Source organism: Colius striatus, chromosome 3 (assembly GCF_028858725.1).
Source record: "Colius striatus isolate bColStr4 chromosome 3, bColStr4.1.hap1, whole genome shotgun sequence".
Lineage (NCBI taxonomy): Eukaryota > Metazoa > Chordata > Aves > Coliiformes > Coliidae > Colius > Colius striatus.
The window spans coordinates 22,318,699-22,345,765 of record NC_084761.1 but is presented as its reverse complement, the minus strand read 5'-3'; the positions used below and the strand labels follow the sequence as shown (position 1 = coordinate 22,345,765).

At 42.4% G+C, this 27,067-nt stretch overlaps 2 protein-coding genes across 9 annotated transcripts; one reads left to right on the top strand and one right to left on the bottom strand.

Moving 5' to 3' along the window:
- The first annotated feature begins 71 nt into the window (after positions 1-71).
- Positions 72-27,067, top strand: GTF2E2 (general transcription factor IIE subunit 2). 8 transcript variants are annotated; one of them, XR_009818418.1, is made up of 10 exons: positions 193-383; positions 727-893; positions 12,113-12,204; positions 12,736-12,843; positions 14,659-14,841; positions 15,295-15,388; positions 24,216-24,331; positions 25,333-25,593; positions 26,501-26,752; positions 26,984-27,067. XR_009818418.1 is itself a non-coding variant. In XM_061992384.1 (8 exons), exons 2-8 carry the CDS (start codon positions 731-733, stop codon positions 25,450-25,452), a joined length of 876 nt encoding a protein of 291 aa, XP_061848368.1. In that variant the 5' UTR covers positions 72-139; positions 727-730; the 3' UTR covers positions 25,453-26,146. The 8 variants fall into 8 exon arrangements, 4 of the variants coding, with proteins under 4 accessions (XP_061848368.1, XP_061848366.1, XP_061848367.1 ...); XR_009818417.1 differs by lacking the exon at positions 26,984-27,067 and having other exon boundaries at positions 26,501-26,966; XR_009818420.1 differs by lacking the exon at positions 26,984-27,067 and having other exon boundaries at positions 26,587-26,965.
- Positions 5,516-5,824, bottom strand: SMIM18 (small integral membrane protein 18). The gene has a single exon (XM_010206477.2). The coding sequence runs from the start codon at positions 5,822-5,824 to the stop codon at positions 5,531-5,533; it is 294 nt and encodes a 97-aa protein (XP_010204779.1). The 3' UTR covers positions 5,516-5,530.

Below are 27,067 nucleotides of genomic sequence, written 5' to 3'. Positions count from 1 at the left end.
GCGGCAACCCGGCGCGGCGCCGTGGCAACGGCCGGCCCACTTCCGGGGCGGCGCGGCGCGGGGGCTGCCGGGAGCGCGGCATGGCCCAATAGGCGGGGAGCAGCGGCGCTCGGCCTGCGCGTCGCGCCGGGGCGGGCGGGTGAGCGGGCGAGCGTGCGGGGCGCGGCGCGGCGCGGCGCGGCCGGGGGGCGCCGCGATGGCACGGGGCCGCGCCGGGGACTAGTGCGGTGCAGCGCCTCGCGGGGCTCTGGCCGGGGAGGGGGGCGGAAACGCAGCTTCCCCAGGCCCCTGCCCGGCGTCGGTGCTGAGCCCCGTCCTGTGCTGTCGCGGCCGTGGGCAGACGGCGGCGAGGGGCGAGCAGCCTCAGGCTCGTCTCCCGGCGGGCGGGTGAGCGGGCAGTTCGCTGCCAAACTTTCCCCTCGCGTCGCAGTCTTCAAAGTTCTTTGTTAACGCTGAGTGCCTTTGAGACAGATGTGTATCCAGCACCCTGGCTCTGGTTTTCCCAGATCCGTGGGAGTCTGAGGTCAGAAACCACATTCTCGACCGTCAGGTTCTTCCTTGCGGTTCAAGTTGTGTTCTGACGTGATCGTGTTGTTTTCTTCAAGTCCTCGTACAGAAAGAGAAGAGTACTAACAAGAAACAACCCACTTCATAAATAGATAGCTCTTTGATACCTTACTATCTACTATCTATTTTTTGCCTTTTTCCTTCTGCTTTTTCTAACAGAATTATGGATCCAAGCTTACTGAGAGAACGAGAGCTATTCAAAAAGCGTGCTCTCTCCACACCAGCTGTAGAAAAACGCCCAGCACCACCTTCTGACTCCTCCTCTTCAAAAAAGAAGAAAGCTAAGGTAGAACAAGGTGGCTCATCAAGCTCAAAACAAAACACAGGTTGGTAAAAGTTTCCTCTTTAATAGCTGTTTGGTATTTTCCACACTCTTCCTCTTGTGGTTTATTGGTGTGAATAAGTCTGTCTGTGAAGTTTGCTAGTGGCTGATGTCATTCTTTCTCTCCAGTTGTCACTTTTTGTTTAGAAATTGCCTTGCGCAATGGGGAAAGCCACTTTTGCTGCCATGCGTATGGGTCAGGCCTCAACCTGTGACTTGTTTGCTGTTGCTCAGGCAGAGGAATCACTACTGCCAAAATGTCGTTTTCTACAATGCTGAGCTTTGATTTGTGGATTTCAATGCTTGCTGGACCCACAGGATAAGCAGTAACAGGTGGCCTCATTTTTTATCTCTGCTGTCTTTCTGCCAAGAGAGCACACCTGAAACTTAATTTTATTAGCTGTAAGTCATAAGCTGTAAGACTGTCTATCCATGAGATGGATTTTGCAAGTTAGATCTTATCTGGCTAGTATATTGGGATTAGTAGTCACTCTTGTTTTACCTGAGAGCTAACTTTTGTTCATGAACACCAGGGCTTCTGTAGGTGTCTGTCTGCTTTGTTTAGGAGTTTAATCATTTCCCTGGGATGGTGGTGTTGATGTATCCCTCAATATCACATAACCAGTTAATAAAGCAGCACCAAAATAGTGGAAGCAAGTGAAAAGTGCATCACCTGGAGCAGCAGGGAAAGGATTTGTGTGCACACAGCAGCATGATCTCTGTTCACTTTCACTGTGCGAGATGCAAAACTTGGGGGTCCTTTTTAAGTTTTCAGAAAACCCTGACAGTTCTTGAAAGCTCTCTAAACCTCAAAGATCAGGAGTTACTAAAACACAAAATACCTTATTGTGCAAACTCATTGCATGCTCATATTTTGCATACCATATGTGTGACTCTCTTCTAAACACTATAAGAAACAACAGACCTAGAAACAACAGAGAGAAACCTCAAGGATGATGGGAGGAGGAGAGCATCTTCTGTCTGAGAGGGAGAGTACGGAGTTTGTATATGTACCTCCAGCTTCTCAGGGCATCAAATAAAGTTATCAGCTAAGCATTTTAAAATAAATGAAGGGAGGCAAGGTCTCCATCAGTCTCTTTGCCATATTCTCCTCTGCAAATAAAATAGAATTCTGTGTGGAATATCCTAAACTGTGTGTCCTGAGTGAGAGTGGTTTGCTGGGAAAGCGGGATGGGGAGGCAGGAAGAGACCAGACAGTCCAAAGGTGAATCTGATTTGGAGGATTTGAGTAGATGTGTGGCCAAATGGCAGAGCAGATAAAGTGTAATTTCTTTTCTGTGGTTTTGTGGGCTGAGTAGTTCTTCGAGTGCTTTTGCAGCTGTCGAATGATTAGCTTACACAAATAGGAATGTGTGCCTCGGAGGAAATTTGCTTTATCTTTTGTGCTGCTGGCCTCATTCCAGACAGTATCAGAAAGGTTTCAGGGCTTCTGTAACATTTTAATGCAAAATTAGTTCAGCTTCCTTTCATTTTCCCCTGGAGAGTATTTACAGTAGAAGTAGTGAGGATGGAAGAATAGTAATGGAGAGCAAGCAGACCAGTTTTCTCCCTCTTGGTCTTAGGAGTTGTCTCAGAATAAGTGTTCAGGCTGGCAAGGAACTAAGCAGGTTAAGCAGCCTCAGGCAGCACAAGTCACCCTGTGATGCTGTGGAGTCTGAGTCCTTTTAGCCTCAAAACCTTCTTTTGCTTGCATCGCCACACTGTTTGGTACCTGTCAGGATACACCTGTGTTAAAGATTGGTCTTGGGGAGATGCAGTAAATACCTGATATTGAAGAATCCACGTCACACCCCACCTACCCTGCCAAAGACATGAAAATTAAGATTATCAGTCCTATTTTTGTTTGTGTAGTGACCACAAAGATGATAAATAGTGTCCGAGTGATTACGTTTTGGCATTGATAATCCCTGGGTGTGTAGCACCTGCAGGTTCTCTCTCACTCTGTGGTTCTGTAACTCAGAGAACCTGCAGTTGTCACTGTTTTGAGGAGCAGAAGTGTTGAGATCGTGCTTGTCTCTGAATGACTGCATAGCTAAATCAGGCCTGTATACAAAGACATGTTGTAAGGTTTCTAACAGGAATAGGCCTTACCTGGAATGATTCAAACCTGCCTTGTTTACTCAGTTCAGAATAGTAACTGGAAAATAAATGAAATAAGTCATATATGTTTATTTTTTTTTTATTAATGAATAGCGAATTGTGGCTGAAGTCTTAGTCTTTAAGACTTTAGTCTTGTTGCTCTTAGCCAACAGTAATTAAGAGCTGAAGTTTCCAGGAGCTGTTTCTTGGCTTAGTCTATATCTAGGACTGTGCAAAGGGAGATCTTTGTCTTCTGTTCTTTGTGCAGACACCCAAGCCCCTTTATAGATCTGTGAAATAAGTAGCTGGAATGAGTCCCAAGGTTTTTCAGCTGTGTGTGCTTCTCGGGAAGGCATAAGAAGATGAAGCCAGTGTGACTTACTGCACACTGCCTTCTTGTGTGCAGCCGTGATGAGCTTTTTGTAGGAATGCTGCAAGTGGCCAGCTGTCCTATTGCATTTTGAAGTGTTTACGTTCAAGAAAGGTGGCTTACTCTTGCCTCTCTTGAGCAGGACACCAGGCTTTCAGGGTCAACATTGTCAGCTACAGCATAAGGTAATGAGGCATCTACCCAGTGTCCCTGACGACAGAAGGCGTTATCATCACTTACATGATCTTCATTGTATTTCTTGGTGTGAATCTGAAGTTGTCTTGTACTCAGACTGACAGCTTCCGTGAATTGTGCTTGTAGTTTGATTCTTAGGTAAAAGCATTCTCTGCATGAGGGACTGGTACAGGCAAAATTTCATCTAAACAAATATATCTGAGACAAAAGATTGCAGCGGTAGTTGTGTAGTTTTGTGACTGCAGAAGAGAGATTGCTTCCCCAGGTGAATCACTGGACCAGCTGTGCTGGTTAGTAATGGCCTGAGTATCTTGTTACTCCACCTCACCAACCAGGAAGAACACAGGTGAAATTAGCAAGTCCTTCATTGTGTCCTGATCTTTAGGAGCTTAGGTGTACTAAACCTGATAGAGGAAGTTTATATCTAATCATTTTTTTTAAAAACAAAGATACAATTAGATGCTGGCCATATGTCCTGGGCTTGGATGGGATAGAGTTAATTTTCTTCCTAGTGGAGATTATTTCTGACTTAGACAGACTGCAAGACAGGCATTGTAGCTTACTTGTCTGTTTGGCTGCTGGGTGAGTTTTGTTTCCCTCATGCCAGGAATGTGATTTGGGTTTTATGTAGTTCAGTGTCTTATCTCTGTAGCTTCAGTCTGTTGTGGGTTCAGGAGTGTGAAGGACTTGCCAGGCGTTACCAATAGCCATGCTGGTGGATGCCGTTATTGTAATTTGTAATTGCAAAACTTTTAGGGTTTTAAAAACTACAGACTCGGTGCAGCTACAGGGTGAAAATAATTTGGTGAGCTACAGGTCTGAGCATTACACAGTCACAGTTTGTGAGGGAGATATGAATGTGAACTCTCCAGGATGCATTAGCAAGCTGATCAAGCAAACTGAGATTGTCTTGTGCTAAATGAAATCAGTTCTGGTAGTGCATCCATCCTGATGTCTCCAGCACAAGGCTTATCCTGGCGTAGCCTCCTTGGTAAAGCATGTTGACACCTGAAAGCTGTGTGTAGACAGGGCTGTCATTGTTATGTTTCTTGCCAAGAGCTTGTTCAGTTCTTGTTCAGCTTTGAAAAGTTAAGATAGGTTTGATATTCTGACTCCCTGTAGTGTTGTGGTCTCCACAGAGGTAGCAGCCTTGGGGCAGAATGTCCCTGTTTCTTCTATACCACAGTACCCTACAGTATGCTTTTGTGGAAACGGACAGGTGTTATTAAGATAGAGCATTAGTCACATCTTGACAGCCAGAAGTTCCTAGACAGGCTGAATAAGAGGTAAAGGGAGAGTAATTCTCTTGAGCTGGATAAGAGGAGGGAGAAATGGTCAAATTGTACTACAGGAGGTTAGGAAAGAGCGTTTTAGGAATACATTTCATGTTGACTTGACCTCCCACCACCCTCTCTTCTAAAAGCAAGAAACCCGTAGTAAAAAGAGCTGATGAAGGCAAGAGTTCACACAAGCCTCTCCTGTGTCATGGGGTCTCTCACCATTCAACTCTTCTATCTCCTATCTTTTTATCTCACCCCTTGCATGTCATTCCTGTCTCTGTTGACCTCAGTGAGATGTTTCTGCACTGTGTCTCTGCACTAGGCACAATCAGATCCTTGAGCGTTTTTATAAACATTGTCTCTAGTTAAGCAACACAGTTTTATGCACGTTAGGCCACATTTGTTCCTTCAGGCAGACAAACATCTATGCTAGTAACTCAATATAAACACCAAAAATTCATTTTAAAACCAAAAATCTTTTCTTCCCCTGTAATGTTGTGTCATATCATCCTTCTGCTAGGCAGAAAGGCAGTTGTTCAAATGTCAACTGCTCAGGTTCACATCCAGAGAAAAACGGTAACTGTTGCTGTCATTTAAGTCCAAAAGAAAAAAGCATGTGATTTGCTCATTCCTAAGGTACACCAGGCTTCGTTCAAAGTGTTCAAACGTTCCTCAAGTGCTGATGCTCAGTCCTTCCTATACCACCTCTGTTTCATGCTTTCTGAAGCTGTTCAACATTGCTCTAACAGGATTGGGTTCATTCTCCAAGTCTTTCACAGTTTTATTTTTCACACAGCAGCAACAGTCCAGCAGTTCATAGAGGAAAGCCAACACCACCAGAGAAACTACAGTAAAGATGAATATGATCAGGATAATAAAGCAGGCAGTGTTCCAGTTATCATGGAAAGGGTAAATTTTTTGCACTTGAAAGCCCAGATACTGGGAAATGGACGTAGTCTCATTCCACTGAGTGGTGTTAAGGGTTGCCATTCTTGAAGAGTTGTCTTAGTGTGCTTGCTGTCACAGATTTGGAGGCTGAAAAGGAAAACAAAGCTGTTGAGGACTTTGTTGGTAAAGAACATCCTGTGTTTTTTATCCCAAACAGTAAGAACTTCAACTCAGACTTTAGTGATCATACTTTCTACAAACATGGGTTGTTGCATACCCATGTTTGCTCACAAAAGCATTAAACTTAAGAAGTACAACTTTGCGATTTGTTTGGAACATTTATTTCAGGGATGACTGGTCCACGCATGCATCATGTAGTATAAGTTATTTTTATATGAGAGCTGTGCTGCTTTATGTCATTTACATGCAAAGACAAAAAGGTTACAAAGGTCATTTTCAAGATATACAATGACCTGCCTTGACCTGTTAGCCTTGAGGTTGGTACGTGCACAGTGGAAAGCCCTCAGCACTCTTTCGGCATCATGAGAAAAACACAAGATCCCTGTATCACTCTTCTGTACCCAAGTGATTAGAATACATGCTAGTGTCATTGGTGTGTGTTTGCTTGGGAGGGTGGGAGCGTTCTCCTATTTAGGAGAAAGAAATCACTCTTTAAAAAAAACATCTAAATCGTAACTATTTTGGAGGATGTTTCCCAGGAATGTAACTGAACTTTTGGTCATTCTTCTAGCACAAAATAATCCTGCTTCTTTGAAACTCATTATTTTAGAATCACCTATTAGCACAGACTTGTTAACCCTGCAAAACTCTTTTGACATCAGCAGGCCAGACTTTCTGATGTGTTCATTCCCCTGCTCTTCCACTACTGAGTAGAAGCTTGTGCTTGGGAAATCCACTTGCTTCCTGCAGCCACCCCAATGATACTGAGAGCATTTGGAAGTCTTGGCCCATTTGTGGTGCCATGGGCACTAAGATGATAAGAATAACCCAGCCCTTTCTGAGGAGTTCTGTTTTCTTATTTTCAACTGAATTCTCTGCATAACTATTACGAAATGTCATTTATGGTCCAATATTGTCTGTTTTTACCCAGCAGAAGAAAAGACTGCTTTGTGGTGTAGGGGAGAGAGATGAGACAAGGAGTTGGTTTCAGCAAATCTGCCTTTGGCATGAATGGGATTGGTGTCAAGATGGGCTGTTTCAGAAAGGCTATTGCTCAAAAGTGTGGAAGCAATTTCTGTAGTATTTCTAGAAGAAAAAAAGCAGTTCTGTCTGCCTCTGAATTTCACTGTGAATTATGGTTAAGTAGGCAATAAGGTGCTTGCCGATAAAATCTATACAGTCAAAAGTCTATTTTCCCCCCAATTTCCTTCTTTCCCTGGCTTTGCCTCCCAAAACTGAGGGAACTTATGGTGCTTTTTGTATATAGTCTAATGTAATAAACATCCAAAGAGCTACAGGAACCTCTGGTTACCTGCCATAGCGAACCATAAGACACCGTAATAGCCTTTGAATCCTTCAGGCAATTTAAAACTGAGTGCATGAGAAGGAGATTGAGTCAGCTCTCCATAATCCTTTGAGGAAACAGGAAGGAGTTTTTAGGTGAAATGTGGTGGTGGGTAGCCAACCTGTGCCTCCCATGTGGTTCTGTGAGTGAGTGCCTGTTGGCTGAGGGGCAGCTTGCACAATGTGCCTTTGTCTGATGGAGTGCCCCAGAAAGGGTGGGATTATGGAAAGGGAGGAGAGACAAGATGGTGACCCTGTAGAAGCCTGGAGGCTTTTATTTCCATGCCACAATGAAACATTTTTTTTTCCTTTGAACAAAAAGCAAACAGTGACAACTTGGCTATGTTCATTGCAAAATTGTGGATCCCAGAAATAATTCTGCAATCAACCTGTTTCAACAGTGAGAACTACAAAATGCCTGAGTAAATGGGAAGTGACAAAGTGTGATAGTGTCTACTAAAACAACTAAGAGCAGTCTAAGCAGCTCTATTTTTGTGTCATTATTTTTAAAAAGGCTATTGTGAAAACCAGGATGTTGCAACCAAACCATTTTTCTATTTAGGTCTTATTTTTATTGTTCAGATACTCTGTATTTCTCTTTCTGTCTTTAAAGGTTTTAAATTGAAACAGAACAGCTTTTTTGGGAAGATACCTTCCATTAGCATTTGATACAGACATTTATTGAAGCAGTTACCATAACTTAATGTTTCCTCTGTTAAATCTGTAACTGAATATACAAATTTGTAATACACAAAGTGTGTCTGGAAAGGATTAATTAAACTGTTGGAGGTTTTTGTAAAACAAAAGTTTACTGAGAAGAAACAAGCTAAAAATTGTCATGAGTGGTGTTGGGACCTGGCTTTGAGGGCATGGCTTGGTTTGGTCACGATCTAGAAAGGAAACTCAGCTGACCTGTTTTATGGGACCAAAAGTCAGGAGTTTTTGAATGGGTGGTCTTATTTGAAAATCTATGACAGAGAAAGGGAGCTGAGAAAAAGGATTTGGAATCCCTTTGGAGGGCTAATTGAAACAAGCAGGATTTATATGTGTGTTTTAACTGGCAAGAGAATATCCTCAGAAAAGAAAGGAAAGGAGTTTTGTTTTGAACTTTTTAAGCAGATTTCTAAGACTGAGAGTTTTGTTGAAATCAGGCACACTTTAGTTTCTAAACACCAGGCACAAAAGTTAACTGTTTCTGCTGATGCAAAATTTAGTATTTTAGCCACTTCTAAAAATGATCCAACTTTTGGGGCCACTGGAGAAACTGGGCATGTTTACATTGTGTAGCTGGGACCCTCTGCCAGCACTAACTCTCCAACAAGGGTGCTCTACTCCCCAGAGGAGAGGAGCATCTTCTGCACAGCATGGCTTCCCAGGCACAAGACACAGCTGCCAGTGCAGCACAGCAGCCAGCCCCTTCCTACTCCACAGCCACAATGAAGGCAGCGGTATGCACATCATAGAAAAGCTCCTTTTTATGCAGGGAGGTGGAATTTAAGGCCTGTGCCCCTAGAGGATGATGATGATGATTTCCCTAGATTTGAGTGAAGTGAGGCAGATAAATATCAGCTACTCGTTGCTGTGATTATTAAAATACAAGAGTGAAGTAGCCGTGGCAGAGCCTTCAGAATGAACACAGCACTTAATATGTTTAAAGTCTTTAAAAGCTGTCAAAAATGAGCTGGTTTCCTGCAGTTTTACTTCTTTTGTAAAAGCACAGTTTAAATTCATGTTGTAAGCCGGTCTGATTTGAATGCGCTTCAGCTATTGTACGGATCCAAAATGCAGCGAGTTCAATATTTAATGAATTGGCTTCTATAATATCTGCATTAGGTTTTAATTTAAAAGTATCATCATCTTCAGACGCTGCAGAGAGGCAGCTTTATTTGAAATCATATTCATGGAGCAGAGGGAAATGACTGGCAAAAAAATCATTTCAGTGCAGCAGCGAGGAAGTCCTGTTTAAGAAACCACCGAATAGACATCTCAGAGTAGGAGCATTTACAAATCTCAGATGGATTCTAACCTCTCTGTTTGGATTGTGTTCATCGCTGCTACAGTATTTACAAGGATAATAATATGCAGTGGGATTTTCATCCTACTTTTAACGTACCAAATTGCTAGAACAGGTTTCCAGCATACCTACCAACATAGATCTCTTGGGCAGCTTAATTGATACAGTTTACGGAATACCCGCTGGGGAGACAGATTTCATACATTCCAGGTTTAGCTGCCTTTGTTTTAAGAAAAATCCTTTCACTGTCGTTTCTGTAAAAATACATACAACTGGGTACAAGGACCGTGAAGCTGCAGGAAACAAGCCATCTCCCCAGTAAGCATGAAATCCATTTTGTTTACTCGATCTTGGCTTGGTGGATTAGCTTTTCTATAAGATGGAGTGGTCATCAGTTTTCCATTAGGGCACAGATGGTGAAAGTGCTTGTCTGATAGTGCAAGACAAGCTCCTCTGCATTCAGCCAAATAAAATCCTAAACCTCAAGAAAAATCGTGCTGCTTCTAAGAAGCTCTTTACAGGTTACAGGCATATTTCTTCCAGCAATCAAGATAAACCTAAGAGAATGTTATAAAATGATACACACCTACCTCTGAAAGGATGCTGAAAGAGCGCTGTTCTGGTCCCTTGTTTTAATGCAGCCTGTGGCACAGCTAAGATGGAGCTTTCCTACCATTGGCCAGAGCATGATGCTGCTGACAACTTCCTTTACGCTCATTTGCATCAAGCCCTCAACCCCAGGAGTAAATGATTCATAAACTGGACTTTTACTGCCTTGAATAAGGAACAAAACCCATCCCTCTCTCATTTTTGAGGTGCTCTTTGTGTGTGATGAGCTCGTTAGCAGAGAAGCAGTGCTGGGAGCACAGGGTGGCAGTGTGGGTCAGACCGTGACGTTTCAAGTGTTAATAGCTGCAGATTGCCAGCTTCACCATGCGGCTGGGTTTACTTGTGAGCTGTGGCAGGCTGTGGGCAGGCAGATTAAAAAAGATCATCTTCTTGATTCAATTGACAGAAAGAATACGTGATAAGTCATCTCAGCTGTTTGGTGTACCTCTGACTGTATTTAGACCTCTCATTGCACGCATGATTTTTCTATTATTATTTATAAAGTGTCCTTTGTAGAGATTAATTTTTAATGACAAAAGGGAACCCTGTAGGTTGCCAGTGGGCTGTATTTTCAGGGAGAGATGGCTGTTGTTTTTCTCCTTTTTTCCATCTTAATTTAGTAACCAGAATAAAATGTTCTTCTGTAGCTGGAGTTGTACTGATTCTTGTATGTTAATTTTAGAATTGTTGTGCTATGTAAAGCTTCTAAAATGATGTCACATAATAGCTTCACAGTTACCAGTTTCTGAGTTTTAAACTTGCCATTTTTTCCTTCGGCATTACGTTTTTTACTGCACTAGCACCAGTTTTCATGAAGCCTTCACAATAATTATCAAAAATGCGTTTGTCTAAAATTAGACTACATCCAAAATTCCCACTTTGTAGTTGCCTTTTTTGGTGACTTAAAAATCAGCTTATTAGACTGAAATGCAGTGGGACGGATTTGAAAATATCCACCTGAAGCATTGTGACTTTGGAAACTTAATGGGGAGTTTCCTGCAAAGAACTTGGCACAGGCATCTAAATTCATCCACTGTGACTATAGCAGGCTTTCTCTAAGCCTGCCACTTGCTTGGTGGAGGTGATGGATCTTTCACAAACATCTTGGGTGCTTTTTCTAGGTTATAATGATCTTTATTTTCTTTGTTCTGTTCTTTTCTTACCAGTGCCAAACCGTGAGCTCTTCCACTGTCCTTACCCTCCAGCTGCTCAGCAGAGCAAAGACTGCTCTGCTCAGCACCCTCTACGACCTCTCTCTCAGTTCATGCACCAACTTTAATTGTTCTTTCTCTCTCAACTGATTTTTCCACAGAAATAATAGGAGCTCAGTATCTCTGAGAATCCCTACTGTCCTGTCAAATGGGATTAGAAATCACCAGTGGATTAAAACATTCCTGTGGTGATGAAGAGGGAATAGTCTTTTTCTGGAGCAGCTGAAATTCTGTAAAGCTGTTACCGTTGAGTTTGAGCAACATTATGCTGGTAATGGCCTGTGGCTTTTGATGGTAGTTTGTGGACATTTCTATTTCATGTGTTGTGCTAATAGCTAAAGTTAATGAAACAGTCATTAAAAACCTTGCAAGAATTTGAAACAAGCTTTACCCAGCAGCAAACCTCACGATACATTAAGACAGAGCCAGACTTGACACAGAGGGAACTCTGAAGTGTTGTAACAGTGGTTCATTTGTTTTGAATTCATGGGGTTTTGTGGTTTGTTTGTTTTTTTTTAATTATTCCCCAGAGCTACTTTAAATAAGTAAAAAAACCTCTGCCCAGCACATCAAGCACAGCCTTCCTTTACCTGTTATGGAGCTCATGAAAACCTTTTAGAACTAAATGAAACGTTCAATTCCTATGTCAGCAGTACAAAACTATCAGTAGAGCTTAACGGTTGGGAAAAAGTGCAGTGTGTTATTTCAGCGGGAAACAATGTAGCAGAAGTTACTGTCATACCTTAAGAGGATGAATTAAAGGTGTGCTCAGTGCTGAGTTCCTTGGTCAAGTCTAAAAACTTTGTATTTATGGAGCTCTGCTCAGAAATGTTCCGTGACAGGTAACTCTGTGGGTTGGATCAACACATGCACCAGCAGGGAGTCCTCCCAAGAGTGACCACTCCTGCAAGACACATCTCTATTCCTGCTTGTAATTCTGAGAGCTTATGGAAGTCCAGTGAGAAGGAGGTGGAGTGCAGAGCCAACAGAGGGAACTTGAAAGCATCATTTAATTGTTTTCTCCTTTTGTAGATCACAGCAATGGATCATTTAACTTGAAAGCCCTTTCAGGAGGCTCTGGCTACAAGTTTGGAGTCCTTGCAAAAATAGTGAATTATATGAAGGTACGCTGTTTCAATGTAAAATTATAAGGTTTTTAATACTTTAGTTATTTTTCTGTGGTAGCTGAAAGATGCTGAATATTTCAAATTTAAAGTTCCCTTACTGCAAGGGTGAGAATTTCAAGATCTGAGTGCTGTCAGTAAACAAAACGGTCAGCATATTGGTCCATTAGTGAAATCTTGCTTTTTCCTGGTCGCTTTAATTCCAGGATAATGGTTTTTTTATTTGCAATAGGCAATAGGAATTGCAAGAGGCTGACAACTTTTAAGATGCATGAGCTATTTATCAAAATAACGTGTAATTTTTTGCTTAACAAATGACCTTGTTATCAATCTCAGCTGGTACTTTTGGGTTTTTTCCTCACATTCCCAAAGACTCTAAATTGAAACTCATGTACTATGTGTACTGTGTCTATCTTGGTTTTGCAAGAGTTGTTTAGCCATCACATTATACTGATTTCACTTACCATGTGATAACTGGGTTAGTGAATAAAATAAATACAGAGCTCTAATAGATCCTATTTACTTTTCCAGACTCGGCACCAGCGTGGTGATACACATCCATTAACCCTAGAAGAGATTTTGGATGAAACACAGCATTTAGATATTGGACTCAAACAGAAACAATGGTTAATGAGCGAGGTAAAGAAAACATAGGTTAAGATTTTAATTAGAGGTAGAGGATTATGGTAAATCTCAATTATATGTGTTTATTTAATCGCAAGCCTCATAAATATATAATCCCCCCTTTAAGAAACTACACTGATTCATGGGGGATTGGACTAGATGATCTCTAAAGGTCCTTTCCAACCCTACCATTCTGTGATTCTATGTGTCTTTCTGTCTTGTAGCTCCTGCTGCTGAGGTATCTGTGTAATGGAAGCTATTCTGGTATCTTTAAAGACCTGTTAGAATAGCTACAGAGTATATTTTATGTCAATGGAATTTATTCACTACTAATTTTATATAAACAAGCAGTTTTGCCTAAGGAATTTCTTTTGGAAAAAAATTTGAAGCAGCAAACTCTTCCAATATCAAGGATGTTACGTGAACTAAACCAAAGGAGAATGGCACAAAATTCATAGGCTTACAATTCCTTGTTGCTTGCTGAAATGAAGAATTCTGATGTGAAATTAATGTCTGAAATTGTAGGGGAATAGATCTGCAAATTCCAGTACTGGAGTTCATTACTTCCAGATACTAGGTTTCTTTCTTACAGATTCACTGTATCTTGCCACCATATTCATCTTCATACTTAATTGATCTGAATGTCTCATGGAATTTCAGGATTAATAAATCAGCAAAATACTATGTTTGGTATTTATACTGATTAGTGCACCTGGTTTTGCTCAGATCATGTTTAAAATCCTAGCAACAGAGTAGTAACAGCTATTGAGACATGGGAAAGAAATCTCTTAATAGTAAAACTAGGATGATTGTAGCTAATGCAGCCTGTAGCATTCCGTTGTTACCACTACTGAATATTCTGGGATACAGAAACCTCCAGTCTGGCAGTGTTGGTTGTGGTGGAAGCTTGACTTGCTGAAGTTATTCAAAAGGTAGCTCCAGGTTGCTTCCATAAAAAACCAGAATATCAAGATAGAATGAAAAAGCTCCTCCCAAGAAGCATATATGAAATGATCACTGAACAGTAACTGGATGAGAAAAGGTGAACAAATACCCTGCAACACCAATGTTAGTTACCTTCTCTGTTACAGGTGTTTTCTCCCTCCTTTCTTCTTTCTGTGTCTCTTCTCTTTCTCCTTTCAGGGACAGGCTGGCATCTGCAGAAGAAACTAAGTAGAGTTGCCCTCTGTTACAGGTGAACTTCCATTGTGGTACCAGCTGCACAGCAAAACTAATTCGGAGCATATCTTAAATCATTCAGTTGTCCATGAACAACTGGCCAGCTTCGCTCTGAAGCTGGCATCATAAGTAAAATCCAACTGTGCAGGAGGTCTACTCTTCTCAATTTTTTCTATAGCTGCTGGTGTCAAGCAGTTGGGGAAGACTAACTCCTGTTTTGTTCATCCCAGGTTAATGCCTTTGACATTTGTAACATCTGTATGACCCAAGGCTGATATGCCAAGCTGTCCATTTGCACTTCCTGTCCATCCACAGCACATTTGATTTGCATTCCCTCTTTTCATGTTTGTTTCTTTCTCAGAGAGCAAAATGTGTGGCTTTCTGCTGTAGAGGCTTCCTAGACCTTCGAGCCTAAAGGCACTAAGTGAATGATGTTAAGCCTCCTGTGGTGCTTTGCCCTTTATGTTGTGGCACATTATGCCTAGGCTGGCGGATCTAGGATCCAAAGATTTAAAATCCGCTTCAAACTTCCAAACTGACAGCTGCAACGTGTGGCTGATGTGCTCTAGCTGCTCAAATGCACACTAGAAAAAAAAAAAAGTACTGGCCTGTGCTCTTTGTCAAGGTATAAAATTTATGTCCTTACTATAGGCTCTGGTCAACAATCCAAAAATAGAAGTTGTAGATGGAAAGTACGCTTTCAAACCCAAGTACAACTTGAAAGATAAAAAGGCTCTGCTCAGGCTCTTGGACAAGCATGACCAACGAGGACTGGGAGGAATCCTTCTAGAAGATATTGAGGAAGGGCTACCCAACGCACAGAAAGCTATAAAGGTGAGTATCACGTTCAGCAAACCCTTTTTGGTTAGCTTCTCAAAGGAGAGGTGGAGACTAAGAGAATTTCTTCATGTAACTCAAAAGCTATTTCAGATCTAATATTGTAGCTTTTTCTGTACTTCATCCTTTACTCTCATCTTTTAGCTGACCTGATGTCTCAGCAGAACTATCAAAGCTCTCTCTCATGAAAGGCTCTGAATTTCCCGCATTCCAACTGTAGGCATTTAGTTCTGCTTTTATACCTGGATCTCAGACCTCTGGATCTCATCTCATTTATTAGCGTACATGTCATCAGCATCTGCTTTGGATGCTTTTCATTACCAGCTACTTTGCTGCTTCTCTGCTGTGTTGCTGTTCTGCAGCACAAGATCTGGGTTGGTTGTTCAACTTGGAATCCTTATTCTTGGAAACGAAGTGATTTTGAGTTGTTCTTTTGCGTTTGTTTTTGAGGCTTTAGGGGACCAGATCATCTTTGTCAATCGCCCTGATAAGAAGAAAATTCTTTTCTACAATGACAAGAGCTGTCAGTTTACTGTGGATGAAGGTAGGTGTTTGCTTGCATATGCTTCCATGATGGTTTATTTGAATTCTTCTTAAGCACCTATACATATAAGTGCTCTTTGAGTATCACCCTCTTTTAAGGTGGTAGTGAAAAATTAGGTGTATCCAGATGTCAGAAGAATGGTTTATATTAACACAAGGCTAACAAGACTAGCTACTGAGTTTGGGGATAATATCCTCTGGTTTATAATGGATACGTGGGAACCTGGCACTAGGAGTCCAATGGTTCTGTCAAGTGTAGCAGTACGGAAGAGAATAAAAATCACCTGACTGTGACTAAAATGACACCTAACACTTGGCTGTGTAAAGGGCAGCCAAAAAATCCCAGAAGACTGTCTTCTGGGTAAAAGTTGGCTGTTTTTTCTCCGGTTTATTAATAATGTGCCTTTTATTGATGAGCATGACAAGAAGCATGGAACAGAAGGAGGAAGCAAATGAGATGTGAGCAAAAGTCCTGTGAAGGGGTAGTTTACATCTGTGAGGAGAGCGTAGGTGTGCAGTAATGCTGCTGCCTAAAGCTGGAGTAGGTTTGGGACTTGAAGTTCAGCATATGCATTCTAACAAATAGTGGGAAAATCCTGTGGTGCAATGTGCCTGTCTATGCAGAGACACTAATTACACCAACTGTGGTGTGTTCCAATAATGACATTTATGCCAACATCAGATCCCTGTACGTACAGAAAGGAGAAGGAAGGCAACAGGACAAGGGGTAATGGGATGAAGCTGGAACAAAAAAAGTTCCACTTAAATATAAGAAGAAACTATTTCACTGTGAGGGTGAGGGAGCCCTGGCACAGGCTGCCTAGAGGGATTGTGGAGGCTCCTTTCTTGGAGCTCTTCAAGACCAGCCTGGACATGTTCCTATGTGACCTGATTTAGGTTGACCTGCTTCTGCAGGGGGATTGGACTAGATGATCTCTAAGGTCCCTTCCAACCCCTATCATTCTATAACTCTATAAAAAGACCTTATTTTAAATGACTGAATGACACTGAACACTTTCTGATGTTATCATATTGTTGTAACATGCCTCATAAAGCCATCTTATCATATAATGTCATGTTATGGTAAAACAAAAGGGAAGGGTTTTGATAGAAACTTGAACTTACAGGACCACAAAGAATAAAGCTCTTTTTTTCTTTATCTAGCTCAGACAAACTATTTTTGATAGAATTAAGCAACTGGAAAGTGTATTGTCAACTTTTTAGTTATGTACGAGTCATGTACTCTCAGTGATAGCTTTCTTCCATGCAGATAATTAAGTAAATGTGACATCTTCAGCATTGAAAAATATTAAAATTCTTTCAAAATATTGAAAGGAACCCCTTCTTGGACTGTAATTTCTGTCTCTCTTGACAGTAGCAGTCAGAACCATAATGTGCAGCCATTACTCTGTATTCACTGAGGAATTTCTAATCTCCCAAATGCTTATGTGTTTACCATGAACACTGCCGTCCTGTTCAGATAGTGTCTCTCCAGTCTGTCAGCCCACAGCTTTTAGGGATCCAAAACCATTCCGAAATCAGTGCTGTTAGAGTAACTATGACTACAAAGCTTTTAAGTTTTTAGCTGCTACTGGTTTTATTACAGTCACAATTGATCATCGTTTCTTCTTGTGCCATTTTTTCAAGATAACTGGTACCTAACAGTCCTAAAAGATTGGAGATGTCTACCCTGTTGCTCTTAGTTTGTAATAACTCCAGAAGTAACTGTGAAATTTAGTAAAAAAGCCCATTTTATTAAGATTTATTAAGATGTAACAAGAGACATCTGCAAACTGTTCATCAGGTAGCCAGTATAAATCCAAGGCTTGTTCTTACACAATAGATTGTATTTTAGTACACACAGCACTGCTCTCTGTTTAGGAGCAAGCAGTGCAGCCTACTGCTATGAAGGGGAGGAAAAAGGTTAAAAAAAAACCTCTTAAAACCCCTTGAAACAAAATGTTGAAGCCATTTGGCTCAATCTCCAGATGAAGGCAGGCCCTGAAGGCTGCAGTGTCTCTAAGGAGGGGAATGCTAGCATGCAGCGTTTATAGTTCAAGGGGATTTTCCTTCCTTTTATCCGCAGGTGGCAGCATGTTCCCATCTGATCTGAAAGTGATTTTTTTGTTGTTGTTGTTATTGTAGCTGTTCTGTTCATGGTGGTTTTGGTTTTTCTTTCCATGTGGATGATGATGCTTTGTTCTGGGAGGGAGCAGCAATACTTTCTCTTTTGTTAATTCACTGATCCACCTGCATATGTCACCACTCTTAAAACATCCCTGAGTGGATTCACTTACGGGTCCTTTACCAACCTGTGTCCTGTGACGAAGAAAGCCCATCCTTCCCAAGCAGTTTTTTCTTTACAGCTCCTTCCAGAGCACCAGAAGCATGTCTCTTAGGGAGTCACTGGCAGAATTGTCTGCGTGCAGGATGAGTTATGACACATTTCTGCATTAACGGTGCTATTTCAGCTTGTTATCTCCAGCAACATTAAAACAAAGTTTTTAAAAGACTGCAAAATAAGCCTTGAAGTCTTGTCAGACTCTTTGATCTGGAAGCTGATGACAGTTCAGAATATGTTTCTAGTTTAATGTTCATCCTTAGAAATAAGAACTTTGTGCTCATCAGTGCATGATCCTACCCTATGACACTCTCCAGTTTCGAACATATGTTGGCTGGGTTTAATATCCTCTCAAAGTTAGACATCCTCTCCTGTCTGAGCTCTATCAGTAGAGAAAGAGGAGCTGCCAGGGCAATTTGGAGCTTCCTGCCCAGTAGTGGGAGAAAGTGCTTTCTGGCAGCACTTACCTCTGCCCTTGCTACAGTTGTTTTGATGATTGAACAAGCTTTTCTTTCTCCCCTTTTGAAAATAAATCCCAGTGTACTGCAGCAGTGGTGCAGTACCTATGTATCGTGATCTCAAGGGCACTGGAGAAGGTTTTTGCAGTAAGGAACTACTTTTGTTCTTCCTTTTATGTGATTAGCCCAGGAAGGTTCAGATTGCATGTGTTCCTTCTTGAGTTCCTGCCTAATTAATCTTCTGTCAGTAGTGTGTAGCTGAGTTTATAAAAGCTGGGCTAGATTTCAGGTGCTTCAGCCAAGCAAAGCACTGCCTTTTTGTGCTGGGGCTAAGCACTTTGCATGTGAACCAAGCTTTCACCCCGAAATGCTTTTAGATAAATACGGAAAGGCTAGTCTGATTGCTTAACTCTAAGATGCTATCTTTCACATCTGAATGCAACATAGGAGGTATTTTAATGCCTAATTCAGATGCTGAATTGTACATGTTTTTAATATTTTTCTGAGCACCTTTGAAGAGACTTAAAGAATGACCATAGCCTTTTAAATTTAGCAGTGCAAAAATTGCTTGGGATCAGTGATGACTTACAGCTCTGACTTTGAATTCCAAGGTGATCCAGGAGCAGCACAGGCTTAAGGTCAAGCACCTTTTCTTTCTGGTAGAAATCTAGCACTGTGTTACCTGGGACTGTTAGGAAATAGGACAATAGGACTCCATCTTCCCCATCCTCACTTGTTTCTTCCATTCTGCCTTGTTATTGTCTGTTCTTGTCCTGTGATCATATTTTTTCTCATCTCAACGAAGAATTTTAAGCTGTTTTTAATCTCTGGCAGATTTTATTACCAGTGTCATAGAGCAATTTGTCTCCAGAAACCGTCTCAGCCTTTTTGCAAGAGCAGGTGAGACAGTCAGAAGTGCAGGATAAGCTGCAGAGAAGTCACCACACAGTCATTTACCCATGATTTCATTCCCCAAATGTAAGCATTTATACAAAGGGAACATATTACAGTATAATCACTCAGGGAATGTCAGTGCAAATTGTCATCATATATGAGGCACCTTGTGAGGTAGTAAAGTTGAGGTTATTGTGCATTCTTACCCCGTGGATGTTTCAGAGAAAGAAGATCTTTGTTGTACTGCCCTCTGCTTTGCCATGTGTTGGTTACTGCCTGTCAAAGCTCATTTTCAGGCCGTGCATGTGGATGTCATGATGCTGGAGGTGTTAGTATGCATCTAAACTGGCCTTTCAATCAGCTTGTGGTCTCATTTTCTCCTCTCATTTCTTGAGAAGACAGAAATTAGCTATCTGGAAGAGCCAGGGAGCAGCTTGTCATTAGTGTTGATTCTATCAAGCCTCTGAGTTAGAATATCTTAGTGATCAAATTGCAAGAAACTGCATATACGATTTGGTCACAGTCCAGGCAAGACACTGAGCACCTGCCTTAGGTACCAGGATGACAGCTTTCTGCCTCTTCTGGAGAAGATCTGCCTTGGCATCAGGACTTAAAAGATGAAAAATGCACGTGTCTCATGGAGGGTTCGCAGCACCTGCATTACTTTGGCCAGAAACTCTTCGGAAACTTCTCCCCAGGGAATTTTTTCTGGGCTCTGTCTTGTCATAGCAGCCCGAGCATCAGGAGAAATTGTTGGCCTGGCTGTATGCAGCCTGCTGCAGTCAAGTGAAGCCTGACAGTCTTGACTGCTGGACGGTGGCTTTTTTCTTCCATGACTATTATGTGCTCGTTCTGGCTGATGTATCGTATAGTTTGGTTGCTCTGATAGAGGAGCCTCTCAGCTTCACCGTGCTCTGATGGTGTAAAGATCACCTGGCAGCTGACAGGACGTGCAGAAGGAAAATTGCATGTGCTTCGGACTCGTAATGGTTACATGCACTGCAGGAATGTGTGTGTCTGAACTCGCTCTCCATGCCTGGCTGGAGCAGGCCAGGAGCGTGGTGCGCTCTCTGCTCCAGCCATCCCCTTCCTGCTCCTCGGACCAGTACCCAGCCCCCTGTGCCCTATCTGCAGAGAAAAGGACGTTAAAAGATGGATCCAGTATATTGAAACCATCTGTAGGAACTGCTTTCTGTCACTGTTGTCTGCTCTTCAGACACATCAACTCCTCACAGCATTTGTCTTTCTGTCTTCTCCTCTCCCCAGAGACGGGCCAGCCAGCCACATCCTCCTGCCTGGCCAGCCATAAGCCTGGACACAGTAATCAGGTCGTTGTGTGCCGTTTCCTCCTCCCTGGCTTCTCTCATCAACTTTTGCTTTTAACAAGTGATCACTCCCTTCGCTTGGAGTGCACAGCAAAGGCCAGGGTGACAATATTTCAGATTCTTCTCAAAGAAAATGGAGAAATCTCTTTATCTCTTCAGTCAAGGGTATGGATTTTGAGGTTGCTTCTGGAGAGCTGTGTTTATTGCCAGTTTTTTCCCATAGGTTCTCATATTTCAGAGGGGATGTCGCAATCATTCAGATAGTGTATTCCCAAGGTCTAAACTTTCACTAGCTGATAGGGGCATAGTCCTTGGAGAACGAATCTGACTCCTTTTGAATAAATCTGACAGGTAATGTGGAAATGGTTCCATGCCAGACAGCTGCTCTATTTCTTTGATTCTTGCATTTAGCTCAGTATCTGGTGTAACACTGAGTCAATTTTGTGATGATAGATGTATCTCCTTTTCACTTTTAATGGCACCCTGGGTTCTGTGATTCAGCCATTTGTAGGGTGGTAGCTCTGTACACTTCTCCACCTTTATCCTCTGCTTTTAATTCTGAACCATTCCTTGGGCACAGAGTGTTTCTGGGGGTGGGGGGTGGCCATGGTGGTGTGACTCCCGCCTTTCCTGCGCAATAAGATATTTTAGTGCCCTATGTGGAGTTTTAGCATGGGAAGAAGGTTCTGTTGCTGTTAGCACAATCGAAACAGTAGCACTGAAAGCAGCCTGATTTCTGAAGGAATTTTTAAATGGAGTTGTGGAATACCGTGTAGTAACTCTGGTGGGGCAAATTAGCAGATTAAATTATCTATATATAGTTGGTTTTAGCTTTGTGGTTTGATTCTTGCTGGTTGTTAATATTTGTGTTTCTTGGCTGGGTTTAGAAGGTGAATGTGAAGCTGTAATGATGGCATAACCGCTGCATTACAAGAAATGCAAAACGCCATGGTTAGATATTAACTGGGATCTGCACTTCTGTGCATGGTGATCCTTGAAGAGCTAAGCATTTGTTTTCTAGTGTTTAATTTTTCACTTCTGTTCCCCAGAAGAATGTAGACCAGTTGAACCTTGAGCACCTATCCTCAGCCCTTTTTTTTTTTTTTTTGCAATGGGACATATAATTCTCTACATCATGAACTCTAATAAGGAGATGCACCATTTGTGTTTGTAGCAGAACATTCTAAATAAAAGGACACTGTCATGTAAAAGTTCAGAGTTGCCAAGTCACTCATATGAAATCATCTCATGTACACATGCCTGTTGTGCATTCTGGGGGACTGGGCTACATCTCTGCAGCGGGAACACTCTGTGCTGAGCACAACACAGCCTCAAAGGCCAGTGGTATCTGGGGGAGCATCAAGAAGAGCGTGGCCAGCAGGTCAAGGGAGGTTCTCCTCCTCCTCTACTCTGCCCTGGTGAGGCCACATTTGGAGTCCTGTGTCCCGTTCTGGACTCCCCAGTTCAAGTGGGAAAGGGAACTTCAAGAGGGAGTCCAATGCAGGACTCTCAAGAGAATCAGGGGTCTGAAACATCTCTCTTAGGAGGAAAGACTGAGAGACCTGGGCTGTTTAGCCTGGAGAAGAGAAGACTAAGAGGAGACCTCATCAATACTTACAAATACCTAAAGGGCAGGTGACCAGAGGATAAGGCAAGTCTTTTTTCTGTGGTGGCCGGTGACAGGACAAGAGGTAATGGGCACAAGCTGGAACACAGGAAATTCTGTTTGAACACAAGGGAAAACTTCTTTGCGGTGAGGATAAGGCAGGCTGCCCAGGGAGGGTGCAGAGTCTTCTCTGGAGGTTTCCAAACCCACCTGGATGCGTTCCCGTGTGACCTGATCAAAGTGCCTTAACAGGAGGGTTGAGCTGGGTGATCTCTAGAGGTCCCTTCCAACCCCTACCATTCTGTGAAAGTCTCTCTCACCAGAGTCTGGTTAATCATGCATTTACATGCAGCCTTGTTGTGTGATATGTGAGCTGCAGAAACACACAATTTTAAATGCAGTTGCTCACAAAGTGCGACACTGCAGTTGCACATCCATCATCTGATTCACCTTTCCAAGGTCTCAGTGTCCCCAGTCTCCTGGCTCTCCAGGTCAGAAAGGGGGCACAAAGAGAAAGGCAATAGCCTGGAAGAGCATGTTGTGCTTAGTCCAGAGGATACAGTTAGGACCCTTGCACAGGTACCTGCTGTTAGGACTTTATCTGAGTGCTCATCACTGAGAGATCTCTCTTGCACATTGGGCTTTGATCATAACACAACCTTCTCCACCTGCTGCCACAGGATTAGGTGAGGGGTGATCTGTGGTAGCAGGCACCACAAGCTGTGCTGAAAGCTCAGAATCACACTCTAAATGGATGAGCAGATGGAGAATGTCTTGACTACCTTGTCAGTTCTTGCATTAAGTTCTCCACAAACAGCAGTCTCGATGATCCCACTGTGCTGTGTGAGAGACAAGCTGAGCCCTCTCTCTGAGTAACCCAGAGGGATGTTTTGACAGGAGTGAGTTCTTTTCAAAAATACTGCATTACCAAAAATGAACACTGTTGTTGTACACTGGCAAAATTCCTTTCTTTTGTTTCCTGGAAAGCTTGAACAGCCCCTTACTGTCAGCAATAGGAAGAAAGACCTGGGACTTAGAGCATGTACTTTCATAAAAAAACAAACTGAATTAGGAAGGAAATTGGTCCAAGTGCAGGAACCAAGTCTGCTAGGTACACCTTGGATATAGCACCCTTTTGTTGCAGCATGTTTAAAGCTGTTGTATCTGTGGCAGACCGTCACCGGAGCATTTTGTCGCCTGCTGCAGAGGACAGCTTCTTAAGCATGCAGAAGTTGGGGTTGTTTTGACAACTGTATACTAAATTTATCTGGAAATAAAGGGAAAAATTGAGTCTTGCGTTGCTATGTGTGCCTTGTGTTTTATTTATAGTTTGTTAGCCAAACCTGCTGACAGGATATATCTAACTGACTGCCTGGGGAATGAAGGGAGGTAGGATTGTACCAGCCGCTGCCTGGAGAAGGCATTCCAGAGGCTCTGTGAAACTTTACATGAGGCAGAAAGTGTGCAGGCAGATGGCAGCTGCTCTAATTAAGACTTACTGTCTCCATCTTCTTTTTTTTTTTACTGCTGCTGTGGCTTTTAAGGTATCTCTCTTGTTTTTAACACCAGAGGAATTTTAGTAATTTATTATCTGTACCACACGGTATGTGTTACATTACAGTGATAAACGACCTGAAACTCATTGAAGTAAATGTCCTGAATCTTGAGTAAATTGGACTGTGAGATGACAAGTCTCCCAAGACAATGGCAGATGAAGATGTGTAAATGAAGCTGCCATTTATTGTTAGTTATTACCCTTCACCATGATCTTTTGAACTGAGGCTTATAAAACACATTCACAGTCTATCCAGCTCTAGAGAAGCAGGCAAAAAGAGAGGCTGTAGCAAATTAACGTGAAAAGCACATGTTGCCTGTGGCTGCTCCGGATGCTGGACTGCAGTTAGCACAGATGAGAATGAGCTCATTTTTCTTCCTTAAGCATTGGGGGTGTTTTGTTGTTTTGATGATTGGTTGGGGTTTTTTTGTTTGTTTTTTGGAAGTGCATCCAGCATTTGGAGTGGTTAAAGGCTATGCTAAGTGTTGCCTGCTGGCAGCAACCACTGCACCCTTATAGTCACAGGCTAACACACCAAAAAACTTCAGTATTTGAAATCAGGTTTCTTTCTTTCCCTTCCCTTTGTTCAAGGGTTTTGCCCAAGGTTTGTTGGTTGGGCTGTAAAGTGAAGGTTTGTTTTGTGTTGCAGAATTTCAGAAGCTGTGGAGGAGCATCCCTGTGGACTCTATGGATGAGGAGAAAATTGAAGAGTATCTGAAACGACAGGGTATTTCTTCCATGCAAGAGACTGGACCAAAGAAAATAGTAAGAGAAACAAATTTCAGATCTTTCTAGGAGATTCCCCCTTCCTGACCCCTCAGCTCTAATTCCAAAACATGTTGCTGAGTCTGTGCACAGCTGCTTTGTGTAGCTCAGGGAAGTGTGACCAGTTTTAAGAAGTTGCAAAAAACAATGCTGTAGCCAGCAGTCAGTGTTTTTATAACTCGTTTGAGCCAGTGTAATCCAAGCAGTATTTAAGAAGAGGGCAAATGCCAGAAATCCCCATGAGCTCCAGAGTGGAAGCTTCTGCTTGAAGCTATACAATATGTTAGGAGTAGAAGAAAAATTACTTGAGGGGGGAGGGATAATTTTTTATTTTCTGCTACATAGCTTTTTGAAATCCCAATGGGAACAGTGTAACAGGCTTCCCACCACACACACACTGTTCTCCAGACTGGGTGCAATATGCTCCGGTTTTGCTGGGAAGCCAAAATGGCTGCAAACTCTCCCAAGATACGTTCTTCCTGGCTTCAGACATTTACTTGCTTACGTTTATTTGTACGTGATATACCGTGTCTTCTCTGCACTTGGCTTCAAACTGTCCTTGGATGAGAGCCCTCACGTAGAGGACTTGTTCCTGGTTTCTGATTGTCACTGCCCTAGGTGCTTTAATGCCTGTCACCACGTGGGCATGCCTCACTGATTCCTTGTATGCTCAGTGTGGCTTGGAGCACATCATTGTGGACAGAATTATGGGGCATGTACCTGCTTTTGTAGCTGCATGGGAGCGTTTTGAAACTTCACTTACAAATGCCATCTGTGTATGGGATGCAGAGTCTGCACTCTGTCCCCAGGATCCTCTCCCTGCCTGAGTTTGAATTGAATGCAAAACCAAGCAAGCACCTTCCTTCCCCTCCTGCCCACTGCTGGTTCAAGCAGGGCAGAGCTGCTCTTGGCAGAAGTGATGACTAGCACAGCACCACACGTCAGGTCAGACGCAGCAGCTGGAGGGCAGGTGTTTGACTGCTGTTCCTTTCTTCTTGTAGGCTCCTATTCAGAGGAGGAAGAAGCCTGCTTCTCAGAAGAAACGTCGATTTAAGACTCACAATGACCACTTGGCCGGAGTGCTGAAAGATTACTCTGATGTCGTTCCTGGCAAACAGTGACCAGCTGAATTCTGGAGCAAACAATGCATTTTTATGCAGGCTTTTTGCCACTTGGGCTCAGCGGCTGCTCGCAGAAAGACTGACTGTGTATAGTAATGTGATGTGTTTTCCCCCATCCCAGCAACTGCGGAGGTGAAACAGGTCAGTTTCAGAGAACTACTAAATGGACTACTAAATTTAGGGATTAATTTAATTGGCTAATGGGAATTGCGTCTTGAAGTAAGAGTTTCTCACTAGTTGCCTCTTTAGAGTGATAAATGGTGCTCAGCATGTAATGCAGGAGTTCCCATTCAGTGCTTAACTCTGCTTTTACATTGCTTAATGGGTATTTACCTGGAATTACTTACAAGGGGCTTTCTAGTGGAATTGAATACAGCATTTGTTTTACCTATTTCAGAAAAAACTTTTCCTAAAATTACTGCAGGCAAGTTTCCTGCACGATCAAATACACACAAGGTCTGTATGCTTCTTCCTTGCCTTGGGACTGAACAGTGGATGATATCTGAGGCTCAGACTCAGAAAAAAACACCCTCTTCCAAACTCCCAGCAGGCTGCAGGATGGCAATGCAGCTGTAGCTTCCTCATGCTAATCAGAGATTGCCCTCGGCAATTTCTAGTCACTGTAGCGGATGCACGTGTTGCACAGTTCTACTTTATGGACAGGAGGGAAATAAAATGACAGTGTAATACTGAAGCAAGTTCTTCTTTTTTAAAGTAATAAACTTACAATGCTGGTTTCCAGTGTTGCTTCCTGAAAGAGAGAAGCAACATCTTTCATGTTTGTGGCATTTTCCTTTTCAAAGTGGTAAAGCAATCTTTGCTATAATTTTGTCTTCTCAACGACTTACAGTTCTGGGCTAATACTGTCATCTTTTTATTATTCTTGGTTGGAGAGGGAGAAGGAACCACCTTAAATGAAAGCTCCCTGTAGAAGCCTAGTGTCCAGTGCAGTAGATACTAAGGTGGAACGTGGCCAAATTATGTCCTCTTTGTAACTTATTTTTACATACTGAACCGGAGTCAATCAATGCTGATACTGTTTTCACAGCCCTGTGGGAGAGGAGCTGTTTCTCTGCTATTCTAGGTCTGGGATCAAAGATAAAATAGGTGACCATGATATCCCACCGACAGTAGAATGCTGCTGCATGCACGTGAGCTGTTGTCTCGCTTGATGTGTTGGGACTGAAGCAGAGGCCGTTGGATCTGGACACACGAGCAGAGGAAGAATAAGGCTTTGTTGCTGTCACGGGGAATGAGTTATGTCTGCTTGGGGAAGCACAGGAGGAGAAATATCTTTCTCGTAAGTGTAGCATTTAATTTGTCCTTCTGGTTTTAAAGACTGCTCTTTTGTGAAACAGACATCAGCCCTGTTTAAAAAGCTACTAAACACCAGTAGGAAGCTGCTTCAATTATTTGTTATATATATGTAATGCATTATTATATGTTTTGTGGTTTGATAGTTTGTTTTGGTTTTTTTAAAGGCATGCTGCTCCAGCTGGTTTTGAAACCTTTTCTTTCCTGTACCTTCTAGGCCAGCACAAGCAATTCCTCTTGGAGTTTTTTAGTTTTCCATTACAGCTCTGCTTTAAAGCACCCGTGGCACACCTGCAGAACT

Excerpts from the sequence above, each read along its gene's own strand:
- GTF2E2 (XM_061992384.1), top strand. The coding sequence starts at position 731 with ATGGATCCAAGCTTACTGAGAGAACGAGAGCTATTCAAAAAGCGTGCT. Across the intron at positions 12,205-12,735 it reads AAATAGTGAATTATATGAAG|ACTCGGCACCAGCGTGGTGA; the intron begins GTACGCTGTTTC and ends TTACTTTTCCAG. Across the intron at positions 15,389-24,215 it reads TCAGTTTACTGTGGATGAAG|AATTTCAGAAGCTGTGGAGG; the intron begins GTAGGTGTTTGC and ends TTTGTGTTGCAG.
- SMIM18 (XM_010206477.2), bottom strand. The coding sequence starts at position 5,824 with ATGGCAACCCTTAACACCACTCAGTGGAATGAGACTACGTCCATTTCC.